The following is a 14,063-nucleotide window of genomic DNA, read 5'->3' as shown; positions in this document are numbered from 1 at the left end:
TAACATGTTGCCTTGTCTCTGTTTTTTGAGACAGACAAAGTTTTCCTTCTTTTGCTGACAGTGGGTTTGTAATTCTATGTATAATGGCATGATTACAGGGCCAGCTGCTTTTTTCCTAAAGCCGGGATGGATATGTGCAAATCCGTGGCTGTCACTGCTCCTGGCCCAGTGTGCACATGCAGGTGAAGCGCAGAGTGATTTGCTTAGGTGAAAGAGCACTTGTTTCAAGAGGCTGGAAACAAGGTATTACTGTATTCACTTCAAATTACTTAAAAAACAAAATAATAAATCCCAGGCTACCTTTAGCCATATATTATATTTGTGAGAACAAAAGTAGCTTTCATATCAAGTCTTTATGCTTTGTCATGCATATATATTAGAGCTGGAAGTAATATTTTGTATGGCGAGCATGCCTGGTTCAGGCCATACCCAGAGCAGTCTGTCTTACATGGAGCACTTTAAAATTCATCACATGTTTGCAGGGGAAAGGAGCCCAGGGAAGTAGCCTTATCACAATGTCTTAAAGCTGTCGATCTTGAGATCCCCTCCACCGCCATGTTGCTATTTGTTTGCTGAGACATTGATTTCTGGGTGTAGAACATCTTCAACAAAAAACATGAGATGTATTTTATGTGTTTTTCTAAGACTGAATGAAAAAAAACCCCTAACATAATAATGTTTTCTAAAGCAGAGCCCAAAAGATGTTACCTATAATGCATTCAACAAGGAAAATAAATACCCAGCAAAGGCAGATGCTAGGGGAAAAAAAATAATCAACAGCTTCGCATTCTCTTTTCATGCAGATATTTAAGTATGCACTGTCTATTAGTGTCACAGACTTTTAAAATATGCAAACCAAATAGCTTGTGAGTGTTTGTCTGTTTTCTAGCTGAAGATACGGGGTTTTTTAAAAGCAAATGTGAAGAGACTAATTTTATGATGGGAGAGCTTAGCCTGTGGTTCTTCTTTTCACAGTATGCAGACCTGGGTTCTTCAAAGCTTCACCCCACAGTCCATCCTGCAGCAAATGTCCCCCTCACAGCTACACGCTTGATGAAGCATCCACATCTTGCCTGTGTGAAGAACACTATTTTAGGAAGGAATCAGACCCACCTACAATGGCCTGTACAAGTAAGCATGTGCTTATAGGGTTGTTTTTAATCCTTTCGAGCTGTTCCTGTACTGTGACTAGACATAATGATCCTAATTAATGTGCTTTTACAGGCTCTGGGCTGGAGTCTGAATTAGTCTTGACACACTTGTAATGTCACTGGCTTTGTCCACCGTACCCCTGGTTATACAAGACCAGCTTTTTCTAAGCCTTTTGCTTCCAAAAGCTGGCATGAAACCCAGGAAGCGTTATTGCACCAAAGGGATGCTCCATCTCTCGCTGTCTGCTCGTGGGTGGACTCAGCCAGCAGCGCGGCGTTCAGGCACCCGCGTCGGTGCGTGCGTGGGTGCCGGTGTGGGGCACGCACGTGGAGGAAGCAATGGGCAGCACTTGCCAGCAGTAGGCATGGACGGAGTCTGCATGGTCCTGCTTAGTATCCTCTCTTAGCTCGTCTTCGGTAAACAAGAGGGGAGAGAGGCCTTCCTATCCAAGCTGCCTGGAGATGGTCATTCTTCAGGGTAACCTCGAAACTCTGCGATGGAAACTGCTTCGCCAAACGTGCAGCAAAAATGTAGAGCTTATCCCTTTGGTGTAGGGGGAGGGTAATGTAACAAGCAAATTGGGGTATTGGGAGTCCAAGGTGGAGAATCATTAATTTTGTCCTTTCTCTCCCATCTGTGAGCTATCCTGACAGCTCTACCCGGAAAGTTTCTTGTTCAGCTTATGTTTCAGATACTTAGGGGCACAGTTTGCATGCCCGCAGCGTATACCCCACAGAGCATAGCACAGACCACAGGTTTTTGCTGAGCTGGGTCTGTCATACTCTGAATGTGATTTTTGCGGTGCAAAACTGATTAAAAAGGGCCGAAGACGAGCTGAACGACTGGGGCAGGCACAGGTAGAGCTTGCAAGGAACTTAAGCATGGAGAAGAAGTAGGTTTATGAGTCCCTTCACGCTCTGAGCCACAGGGCAACAGTGCAGAGGTGACTTCCATGCTGTTTCCTTGCCTCATGTGGGCATGGTAGTGGCTTTTTGTGCCTTCATCCTAGGGAATACAGATGTCCTTCCTAGCTTCCCAAGTTTGCACTTCAAAAAGAGAAAGAAAAAGTCTGTTCCTGCTGGAGAGATGCTCTTGCAAAGGAAGTTGCCCTTGGCAGGTCTCTGCTTTCCCACAGAAGGCACTTGGAGCAGAATCGAGGCCCTTGAACTCGGCATTTGCTTTTCACCAGCTGAAGGATCATGAAGCACGTGGCTGTTGGAAGGTGTGCTGCAGGGAAGGAGAAGACAGCCTTAGGGAGTGTGGCAGTAGCTGGAGCTCAAAATGGTCTGGGGGGGGTGAGTCATGCAAGCACTTCTCAGTTTATTAAATAGTATGCTGGTGTCTTTTGGAGCAGTAGCTATGGTAGGGTTAGAGCATGAAAATCTTTGATACCAGGGCTTCTTGATGTCCATTTTGCCCCTTGGCCTGACTTAAAAAATGTAGATAAATGAGAGACGATAAGGTTCAGCGTGGTATTGGGAAAGGGGAAGGGAGAGGAGTACTCTGAGCTCTGAAAATGCACATAAAATCAGATTTTTTGTGCAAGTAGAACCAAAGACAGGGGCTGATACAGAGTTATGCCAGACTGCAGTGTCCACAGTGCCTCCTGCCCGCCATAGGTGCTGTTTCTCTCTGTCCCTTCTGAGGATGGAGGGGTACACATCCAGTCTGTCCTGCTGGTGGATTAGTACAGAGAAGGAACTTCCGTCCCCGAGGGAGAGTTTTATGCATGCCTGTGACCTGAGCACAGGGCAGGATTTTCAGAGAGGTGCAAGCAAGCTTGGTGACCAGCTCACGTTGAAGAGAATTGAAATTCGAGTGCCTGTTTCCCCCAGGTTTCTGGTGCAATTTGAATCCTGTAGGTAAAGGCTGTCATTTCTGATTCTGCAAATATGGTGGAACTTTCTTCTTATATTTGTTTAGGTTTGTTATGCTTATTTGTTTGGGTCTTTTTAAAGTTTCTTTGGGCGGTTTTCTTGGGAAGGGGGTAGGTTGGAAGGGATGGGGCAGGATGGGATGCAGTGTTGTTTTGAAAGCCTATTATAAACTAGTTTAAAGTGCAGGCATGGTGCCCAAAGCTGTATTAGAATATGGTTTGACAGGGTACCAGGTGCTTCTGGGACAGATGAGAGGTTTAATGCTAACCAAGGCACTCCTCAACTTCGGTCACCTACTGCAAACTCTTTTGCAGCAGTTGAGGGTGTTGCAACATCTCTGCTGGCATTCACGCTTCCTACCCCGAAAGCAGAGGGGATCATCTGAGCCTTCTCCATGTGCTACAGTCACCCACGCTCGCCCTACGCATTCTTTCTCGGGATTTCATCCTAATCCAGCTATATTTGTGCTGAAGGTAATGAGGAGAGCCCACGTGCTACCCCCAGCTTAGCTGCTGGGGTAGTAGATTTTGGCAGGGATAGTAAAGAGCAGGTAGCAACACTAATGTTTTAAACCAGTCCAATTAGATCTGGAAGGGAGCATCTCATCGTGAACTGAAACACAAGTGAGATAGACTTGAGTCATGACTGGTAGGAAAACACTGCAAATTTTTTGTATGTTTTTATTATTTATTACCGCAGAAGTTAATAATATTCATAGGATTTCCTCATCTTGAAATCTGGTTAATTTTAGAGAATACATCAATGTCCATTTTCAGCTCTACACCTGCAAAGTCCCCTTGCCAGTGGGTACAGCTATAAAATCACATTTCCCTAATTTAAAGCAAATGCTTTTCAGTCCCAAGCTGCATGAGTCTCACCACCACCACCATCATCACTAAAGTAACTGCTACACCACTATCAACTGCTCACTTAAGTACGGTGGGGGGGGTGTGTGGGATAAATACATTTTTATTTAATTTTTCCAGTTCCTGAAGCATGTTTTATACATAATGATTTGTAATTTTGCAATTGATAGTGCTGTGATACATCCTGAAATAATTATGGCCCTCAGAAAAAAAATATTTGGTCCTGATGAGCGTTCAAGAATTCTCTTAATATTGTTATCTATCTTACAGGAAGTAATTGCACTTTATTTCTTCTTAACTAAGTAATCCTAGCTTCAATTCCTTGCACAACATCTCTTTAATATGAAAACCTAGTTACACCCTTTTTTTCCCCCTCCCATCTCTGACAAGTAACCTTATTGCTATTCAGAGCATATTGGAGAAATATTTTTAATAGTATGACACGTGGGACACACCGAGGATTTTATAGTATTTAGTGTAATATTCTGCTGGAAGAAAGTTTACAGTTAACTTTATTTTGAGTGTGTACATGTATATTTGTATCTCGAGGGTAATTTCTCTCTCAGATTATATTTTTAAAGTATGTGTATCAGCAAAAAACACATTTGCTGTCCATCAAGAAAAATACCAATGTTTTTGTCCTCAGAAAGTTTTTGCCTCTCGTCAGTAAATTGTGGTGCAGAAGGGGTGAATCTTACCTGCTTAGTGTATAAAGTAGCAAATCAAAAATATATATTTATATTAAAACCCTAGGAAACTAATATCTTTGTCCTTGACAAAAGAAGGTTGGAAATTAAAACGGACCTTCTTAGTAGACCTAGGGCCCCCCTTTTCTGAAGGTAAAAAACCATTTTGTTCTCCCAGCTGTGATTTATCAAAGTTTTATCCAAGTGCGGCTTCAAGTAGGTCTTGTTGGATATCTGTAGACTACTGAAGACCTTTCTCTGAGCCCCTGTGAGAATGCTAATTTTATAGGTTATGAAGTCCCACTAGCTTCAAAGCACTTCTACTGATGTTGATGTTTTTAAGCCTTCAAGAAGACCAGCTGATTCTTCTGTAGAAAGCAAGTAAGAACCTCTGGTGACTTTACAAAAGTAATAATTTATCTCCCGTTAAAGACACATTGTCCAGTAAGTGTTTCTTGTGCCTGAGTTATTCTCTCCTAGAGTAGTGGTAGCAGTAAAAAGGCATTCATCCAGTGAAAGAAAAAATAGGGCAATTTAACTGGTAAAAAAACATATAAAAAACCCCCTGAGTGCAATATATAGAACTCCACACAGCTCCAGAGATGAATTTCATAGTTTCCATTATATCAGTAGGAGTATGACAATGCAGAAAATAGTCCTGACTTGGGCTGTGCCTTGGTGTCATTAACTAAGCAGCACTGGGTCCCCAAAGCCAGTTTGTGAGCATCTTGCTCCCTGTTCCTAGTGATCTGAAGTGATCACAGAACAAAACAGAGCTTATCTGCTGTTTCCTAAACTAACTTAGCTTTTGTCTTCAACTGCTTCCTACCCCCAAAGAAGAAAAAAAATCAGGATTATTTATTTCCTCTGGCAGCGAGTTTCTCATCGAATCAGAACAGCTTGAGTGAAAATCATGACAGTGTTTTATCAGTGTTACCAATTTTATAGACTTAAAAAGAGGGATGGGTAAGGGAAATAGAGGAAAATGCTTCTGGTTTATAAAGTAATTTCGTTTTTGCAACAGTGCCTGTTTTAAATAACTAATCGAGTTTAATTATCACAACAAAATGAGAAGACGACAGCCTAAGACAGGCTGTTAAATTCGTATGGATTTCTAGCTGGTGAAGCTACTTGTCGGGCTCTTTTGAAGGAACTGCTCGTGCTTTTTGACAGCTTCATTCAAACTGAAGGGGAGCGTGTTGCCTTCCCTCCTCTACCACCCTGGGAAAAAAACCCATTCTTTGCTGTATAGCTTTTGGTGGTGCCGTAACTAAAATCCATCCTGGCTTGCTTTGATAAATTTCCCCTTTCTTCCTCATTCATTACCATTCCTTGAGTATATAACATTGTGGATCTCTTGCATGAGATTCCTGCTTTTCCTTCCACATTGTCTTCAGGGTGTGTCTGCAACTTGCCTTTCATCTCCTGCACAAGCCTGTTAAAAACAAAAAGCTTGCAGCATCTTCTGTAAGTAAGCAGTCTTGAAGTTATCTCCAGGTGAGCTTTGCTTGCCCAGCCGTGGCCTTTCTCAGAAGGACAAAGGAACCCAGCTTGCCTTTTGCAGAAGCTCTGGTACCTCTGCAGCAGCTGTTCCTCCTTGGATAGCCTTGCCAGCACCACGCTGGCATCCTGAGCGGGGAGGCTTGGCAAAATAAGCAAGCGTGGTGTGGCTAACCAACCGTGCTACAGCTTGGCAGGGACCAGGAAGGCTGCTGTTGAGTAGCTGGGTACAGCCGTGTTTCCAGTGGCCCGTGTAGATCCACCATCTGCTTTGGGCTACATTGAGTGTCTCACGTAGGTGTGATTTGGATGCTCAAGCTCAGGTTTCACTGTTGCCAAATTGCTGATGGGGAGAGGCCCATGCACAGAGAGGAAAGATTCAGTGTCTGAGTTGAGTACCTGAGTAGCGTGAATACCCCAGTGCGTGTCTTTTTTTAGGACCTAAGGCTGCTAATATAGGGGCAGTGGGCCGAGGAGGGGGAATCTCGCCCATGGTGAAGCCAACAGTGACTTGGGCAGAGCAAAGATTTGAAGCTCCCTTTGCAGGAGGAGCAATGTCCCGGGGTGGAGTGCTCCTCCTGTTGGGTTTGATCCAGCCCCGTGTCTTGTCATCCCATGCAGGTGGCTGCATCCCAACACAGAGCTCTTGAGGTGAGGTGGGAGTGCTCAAAACAAATCCCCATTTCCCAGTTCTTCGGGTGCTGCTGCAAATGGTCCTCATGTACTTTTTGGCACGTGAGCAGTGGGGCATCTCTTTTCAGCCTAGAGAGTAATAGACAGCAGGATGACTGATAATACTGTTTTTACCATGTGTTTTTCTCACTTTACAAACCAGGACCCCCCTCTGCTCCTCGGAGTGCCATCTCAAATGTTAACGAGACTAGTGTCTTTCTGGAATGGATTCCCCCTGCTGATACTGGTGGAAGGAAAGATGTGTCTTATTATATTGCATGCAAGAAGTGCAACTCACACTCAGGTCTGTGTGAGGCGTGTGGCGGTCATGTCAGGTACCTCCCCCAGCAAACCGGCCTGAAAAACACCTCTGTCATGATGGTGGATCTGCTTGCTCATACAAACTATACCTTTGAAATTGAGGCAGTGAATGGAGTGTCCGACCAGAACCCCGGAGTCCGGCAGTTTGTGTCTGTAAATGTAACCACAAACCAGGCAGGTAAGTGGATCTTCAACCTGGGGAAATGTCTGGGAGGGGAGCCCGAGCCAGTCAGACCTGGTGCAGATGTCCTTTTGAAATGGGTGGAAGTCCACAGCATGGAGGGCTGGACTGTGGCCTCTTAAAATATGTGTGTGGGGGTGGTTGTGTCTCATAGGTTATAATTACTGCAGTCTTCAACATGTTTCCTTCCAGCAGGACACACTTATAGGATTTGTGGCCTCTTCCATTTACACTAAGCTACTTGGAGATCCCTCCACTTCTTTGCATTTTGGTGTACCCACCCGCTAAACAAGAAAGAGAAAAAAAGTTGCTTCTCCTGTTGGGAAAGGGAAATTTCTAAGAGTTCATTTTGATTCCAAATTCCAATGGTTAAAACATCCTAACTTTGTAGTTACCCTAAGAAAATTGTTTTAGGTGACTTTAGGAAATTTAATCCCTCTTCTGCACTGTGATGCTAAAGTGACTGGCCTCAGGCTGGTGAAATATGGTACATTGTCACTGCTTCTCCAACAAGGTAGGGCTGAGGTGTCACTGCATATTGTGTTCTTGGTTTTGCACTGTTCAGACAGAGATCATGTAGACTGGTTTGTTCCTTTGTCCAGGGCTCAAATCTGTCTGCCCTTCCTTTGCCCAGCAGCTGAAAAGAGCTGTTACCTTGGATGCAGACAGGGAGTTGCTGTTGTCCCCTGTCATTTGGAGGTGTGATGGGAGGCAAAAACATGACCACAACTCTTCCCATACAACACACAGCTTCTGTAAGCCCTGGAGACCTTTGCATCCTTCTTCTATTGTCCTCTGTGCTCTGTGTTTTAGGGTCTCTCCCTTTGCCTACTTGGCTTGCTTCCTGACGCTTAATTCATGGTTCCCCAGTGGCACTTATCTGCTGTGAAGCCCTTCCAGGAATGTGAACTGGTAGCATTTGCGACTGTAAGGACTCTGCTGGCAGATCACTGGTGCCATCCCTTGCCCTCTCCTTACAGACAAGGCTTAGCCAGGAAACCTAGTGTGGTATGCAGCGTAACAGCTAGATGGAGATTGGCAGATCCTCACCGCGAAGCAGAAAAACGCTGGCTGGAGCAGGGCTGCATTTCATTCCTGCTACCCAGGTGTGCGTGCATGGGTTTGGCAGCCAGTAGCAAGAGGGCATGATTGCATTACACTTCATCAGATACCTGTCCTGGTAATTAGACTGGACTGTTGAAGTGTTGGACGAATCATTTGCATATATCTCAAGGAGAGGAAACAGAGGCATGCTGGGGTTGCTGCTGATGGATGTGGCAGGAAATCTCCAGGAGAAACAGCAGTGGATGGCAGTATGCCACCTGTTGAAAGCACCTGTTTAGTGCAGATCAGCGGGTGTCATGGTCCTAATGCTTTTTACTGTTTTCCCATTGTGAAGGCTGCTGCCAGTAACTCTGTTGTTGGAAGAAGTATATTTTTCCATTAGTGGGTTTGTATTAGTATTTCATTGCTGGCATTGGATTTTCCCTGATGTGCAAAGTTAAATCCACATAAACCTCAGTAAATGTAGCTGCACAAGAGGTGATGATACATTGCTGATCAGTGCAGACTGTGAGGAAATGGTCCTGTTTCGTGAGTTATGTCCCAGACTCCCCATAGTTGCAGCAGGATTTATCCATGTAGCTGCCTTCCTGTGCATCAGGCCAAGAATAGCCCCCTTGCACAGTTACCACCTCCAGCCTTGTATTGAAAATTCCGTTATAGGAAATGGTAGACCTGTGATGAATGTGGTTTATGCCAAGGACAAGTTGGGTATGTGTAGCTTCTGGTTCAGTCTCATTGTTTACCCTGATGGAGCCAGTCGAGGGAGATACTGATGGGTCAAGCCACGAGTGTTTAATTCACTATGTGGTGTTGAAATTGCGTCTGTATGCTCTCATGTTTGATTCAACAGGAGGTTGAATCAACCCCTGTCCAACACAAGGAGTGGTGACTGTATCTTGTTGTCTCTCTGGCTGGTCCCACCACTTGTTCAGGAAGAGAACCAAGCCTGTTTGCTGGAGCCGTAGCATCAAACGTGCTTCCCAGAAATGTGCTCCTTTGTCACTGCCAGGGGTGATCATCACTTTGTCCATGCCAGAAATAAGGCAGCCATAGAGGGGGACTTTGCCAATCAGACTAGCAGTGAAGCGTGGAAAGTGGATATCTGTTTTCTTAAGCTGCCTCCGAAAAATGTCCTTTGAGGCAAGTAGTGGAGGTGTGCAGGTGGAGTGGTCCATACCTGTCCATGCCCAAAGTTTCTGGGTATCTCTGAAGAAGATAGTATCTCATCTTCAGCTCTCCTGTCTCATACAAGAACAGGCAGGACACATGGGGCTTCAGGGAGTCTCAGCCCACTCATATTCACCCTGAAATTACCACCAAGAGATACAGCTCTGAGGCCTTATCCTTTCCTGTGCAGAGGTTTTCTGATGGTATGATTATATTTTCATGAAGGCTGGTGTAATGAAGTTGAGTCACTAAAGGCCAACTGCAGCAGTAGAACTCCTGCTATGAGAACCACTGGCTGCAGAAAATGAAAAAATTGCATGCTGTGGGATATGTCTAGCTGCTAGTGTCCTGCTGGCAGGTATTCAGTAACCCAGCACTGCTGAGAAATGCCAGGGTCTGTTTTGTTGGTTTGGTTTTTGTCTGTCCTGAAAAGACCATACTAATTTTAGGTCTGAAGAGAATGTGCAGGCAATGGGGTGCTGGGCACACCACCTCTTCTGTGCATGGGAGCTTCTGGCAGCAGAAACTACCTCTAGTTAGAGCTCTTGAAGGGATTGCTTCCTGAAAAGCATGTGTTTTTCTCCAAAATAATTTGTCCCCCTTCCTGTCTTCCCAGTTTAAAATAATGAGGAAAAAGAATTGGCACCGGCAATCAGTCTAGCATTTTCAGACTCAAGTAATTTTCCTCTGAACTTTCGAAATTAGATTTGGAAATATAGCAAGGAAACAGTAATGTTTTGTGCACAAGAGGAGGCAGATCAACTAATCTCAGCTAGTAACCCCAGCATGCCTCTGTTCCCCCCAGTCCCTGACAGTGTTTGGGATGGGACCGGCCCATGTGGGACACAGTGGCTTTAGGCTCCAGATACGGAACTAGTTCCCCTGTCACTCTCTTGCAATCCCCAAATCTCTGTTGTTTCTGTGGGATTTTGCAGATGTTTATACTGCTGGAAAACTTGTATCTAGAAAGAGTGAGCAATGCCGCGAGCCAGGGGAGGTAGAAAGTGCTCTGGCCTCTATCGTGACTACCCTAGAGCTACTGCAGGCAAAGGGAGGACCTTATTCCCTTTGTAGGCACAGGGGTGGGCCAAAGCATGGTTCTCCCCTGTGGGATTGCTGCAAAATATGTGCCCAAGGGACTTTCCAATACAGATGGCAGGGAGCCATCTGTAATGTACTCTCACAGCACATTAAAAAGTGTGCTGCATGGGCTGGAGCTCAGTGAATAATTCATAAGTGGCAATGATGGGACTGGGTTAGCCATCCTTTTCTTGTTCGTGGTTTTGCGCAGATTTTCATGTTTTTGAAACTGCCGCCTATTTAGACACTTTCCAGAGACCTGTCTGCGTGTGCCACTAATATTGAAGTTTGCTTTTCAAATGACAACTGTGTGACATTCTTTTTTCTCAGTGATTTCACCAAGCTGGATGATTAAGTAACGCTGTCGCTCTAGACAGAGATGTGCATCTCCCTTGAGGTCTTTTGTCTTATCTGCCCTGTATACAGAAAGCACCTACCTTGACGTCTCGGTCAGAGATGTGTGTCTCATAATGGGTCTGTAGGGAGCAAGCAGTTCTGATTCATGGTTGCTTGCGCACCCGTTGTATCGTTGCAGGAGCATTCTGGGAAGATGCAATGTTTAAAAACTTTCTAGGCTTAAAACCTGACAAGATTTTCACTTTAAGCCAGCCTAAGCAGTCAAGTAATTTTCTTCGCTTTTAGTTTCCAGCGTTGCCCCTGCTGGGCATGGCTTCAGGCACGGAGCTGGCCTGAAGGTAGGGGTGTGAGAGTGGGGCAGTTCTGCTGGCATCCCAAATATCACAGACTTCTTTACATTTAAAGACCTTCTCTGTGTGTGTTTTCAGATCAGTCCCCTGCCTCTTTTCTATTTGAAAAGTCAGAACCCGGGGTTCAATACCCATCTGTGACCTGTGTGATATTTTCAAGCCTTTGGGGGGACAAAGGAAAGAAAGATCTGGACATGCTTGCAAGTTAATGTATCTAATGCCTCAAAGAGTCTGCATGCCCAAGGCTGAACCAGAAATACAAGCTACCTCCTGTGATGCAGCAATGCTATTTAAGCAAACGTGTTGGAGGACAGGACCAGGCAACCCATACTGCTGCCTGGGAGGCATGGCGAGGTTCTTGATTGACCAAAAAAACCACTGGATGCTTGGAGCAGCTAGAAAGCTCTTGGAGCAGGAAGGTGTGCTGGGAGCCATGATCCTCACTCTGTGCAGGCTGGGATGCTGCAGTGGTGGTGAGCAAGGGAGAAGGTGTTTTCCTTAGCACTGGGGATCTACCAGTCTTTGAAAAGCAGCCACGGGTGATTTGGAAAGGGAAACCTGCAACACAGAGCTTGTTGCAATCTTATGTCTGCAGCTGCATGCTCTTGAAACAGATAGACTGCAGCCCTGCACAGTCTGGCAAGGAAATATCAGAAAATGAGGTGAGAAGATGGCTGTGCTGGGAAGCATGTTTTCACAGATTGCATTTGGGAATGGACAGGTTCAAGTCCTGTAAGGTTCAGGGTCTGATTCTTGCAACTTTCAAGTCTCAGAAGATTGTTCGGTTTGACTTGGGGAGTGGAGCAGATTGCTTATTTTCTTTAAGGATAGCAAAAGATTTCCAAGAGGATGCTCCAGTAAATGCAGCACGTTGCATGCATCTCACTTGAGAAGCAAGACTGGGTTTGCAGCTCTACTTTTAAACCAGAACTGCTGACATAGGGCCTGCAAAAGCTTAGGCAGATGCTTCTATTTGGAAAACTCCCTTTCCACATCCAGGATGGTGAGCAGGGCTTGCCTGTAGCCATTCATTGTAACAGTACATGATCCACTGAGCTGCATCATCTTCCCAGCAGTGGTCAGTAGTGGATACTGTAGAAAGGGTATGAGCATGAGGCAGACACGTACCAATGCTTCCTGGGAGCGCTCTCCAACCTCCGGGGACAACCTCTTTGTGCTTTGTAGCCCTTAATGGATTTTTCTTCCATGAATTTGTCTAATCATTTTATGAACTCCGAGAAAATTTTAGCAGCTGCAGGCAATCCTATATAAATTCAGTATGTCTGATAGTTTAAGCTGTGCTTTAGATTCATGTTGGTCAGAGAGGAGCTATTAGTGGCATAAATAGAGGGTTTAAGGCTTGCAATTGCCCATCTATTTGGAAAGCACTGTCATTTAGAGATGCCGCACTAGCTTCCACTGCGTTAACACAGGTATTGCAGCATTTAACCTAGAACGGTGTGCTCTTAAAACCAAAGTGTAATCTTCCATACCAGGATGGGTGAATACCAGGGGTATTTTAATAAACAGAGGTAAACTAGTACTGCCTCAAAGACCGTGGTCTCCATTTAAACCTGGCTGCACCCTGCGCTGTAGCGTGTGGCATCGTGGCTGCGCCTTGCGGCAGGATCCTTCTGACTGTGAACACCCTGCGTGTCCAGGGAGATGCAAAAATGAGTATTGAGCTGCCAGTGAGGGTTCAGGCAGGAAGAGAGAATAATTTCATTTGTGAAGTCCTATGTATATGCTGGTAATTGGCTTCAAGAACTATTTTGCTTTTATTTTTGAAGCATGGTCACATGTAATCAAAGAATGCAATCGTAGGTAGTTAAAAACCAAACACACTGACAGATCAAAGTAAAACCTGAAAGCCAGTGTTGCACAAAAGGTTTATTGCTTGATTTTTTTTTTTTTTTTGTGATGGCCCCATTTATTCTGAATGCAAGATCTTCATACACCGTCCTATTCCAGAGTCATGAGGTCACCCCAGCCCAGATGGCTAGGTGTCTGCTAGCAAATGAATTATGGATTAGCTGAATATTTTACAGTTTTATTTATAATTCCCCAGTTGGTAATTGCTACTTTTTCATAGTTTTTTTCGTTATACTTGGTGTATTATAAATACATACCTGAATATTGAAAGAATTCTTTGGAATATGAAAAAATCTCCAAAATTACAACACGACTTTTAGTTAGAGGTCATTTTTATTCTGAAAGTGAGACAACCACTCTGTTGCCATATGAGGACATTAAAAGATGAAATAAAAAGCATTTTCTTACATCTACATAAAGACCTTTCAATTTTGACATGAAATTAAAAAGTCTTATTTATAGATGAAAATCAAAATAGTAAGAAATAGTCATCCACATCCACCCTCCTTCTTTAAAAGGGAAAGAGAAAAGCACTGAGGTTCTCCTGATGTGATTCAACTGATGACACCTACTGTGTGTTGTGCAGTAGGGTGCAGGTTTTACCATCTCCCAGTGGCAGCAAGACAAATATCTTTATGGTAAAGTGATTAGTCTCCTTCAAAGCATGCTACTTGTGAGGCAGTTGGATGAGCTATGAAAAGCAAATGCCAGGTTACGCCTGGGGAAAATTTATCCATGGACTGTACCTGGATGGTGCCGTGCAGCTCGGTACGAGGGAGCAAGTGCTGCCCAAAATTCCCCGCTTGGGTGCTGCAGCCATCAGGACTGATGCAGATTCCTCCATAACATCCCCAAGCCGCTGGGATCATCACCAGAAACATAGCCTTAGGCTTGGGGTAAAATAGTGGGGATTTGGG

The 14,063-nt window shown here is 44.6% G+C and overlaps 1 protein-coding gene across 10 annotated transcripts in view; it reads left to right on the top strand.

The window, feature by feature from the left end:
- Positions 1-14,063, top strand: part of EPHA5 (EPH receptor A5) — a 197,037-nt gene that overhangs the window by 107,787 nt on the left and 75,187 nt on the right. For 6 of the 10 annotated variants that reach the window (XM_032997730.2, XM_032997726.2, XM_032997729.2 and 3 more), the window contains exons 4-5: positions 976-1,131; positions 6,917-7,252. The exons of 2 other annotated variants lie outside the window; for them this stretch is intronic. In XM_032997730.2, the coding sequence (XP_032853621.2) occupies positions 976-1,131; positions 6,917-7,252 (492 nt within the window). The remainder of the gene's footprint in view (positions 1-975; positions 1,132-6,916; positions 7,253-14,063) is intronic. 2 more of the 10 variants (XM_032997732.2, XM_032997733.2) reach the window with 1 other exon arrangement.

Source organism: Tyto alba, unplaced genomic scaffold (genome assembly GCF_018691265.1).
Source record: "Tyto alba isolate M040663 unplaced genomic scaffold, T.alba_DEE_v4.0 Super-Scaffold_23, whole genome shotgun sequence".
Taxonomy (NCBI): domain Eukaryota; kingdom Metazoa; phylum Chordata; class Aves; order Strigiformes; family Tytonidae; genus Tyto; species Tyto alba.
The sequence above is the reverse complement of the archived record's forward strand: the minus strand, read 5'-3'. Positions and strand labels throughout refer to the sequence as shown.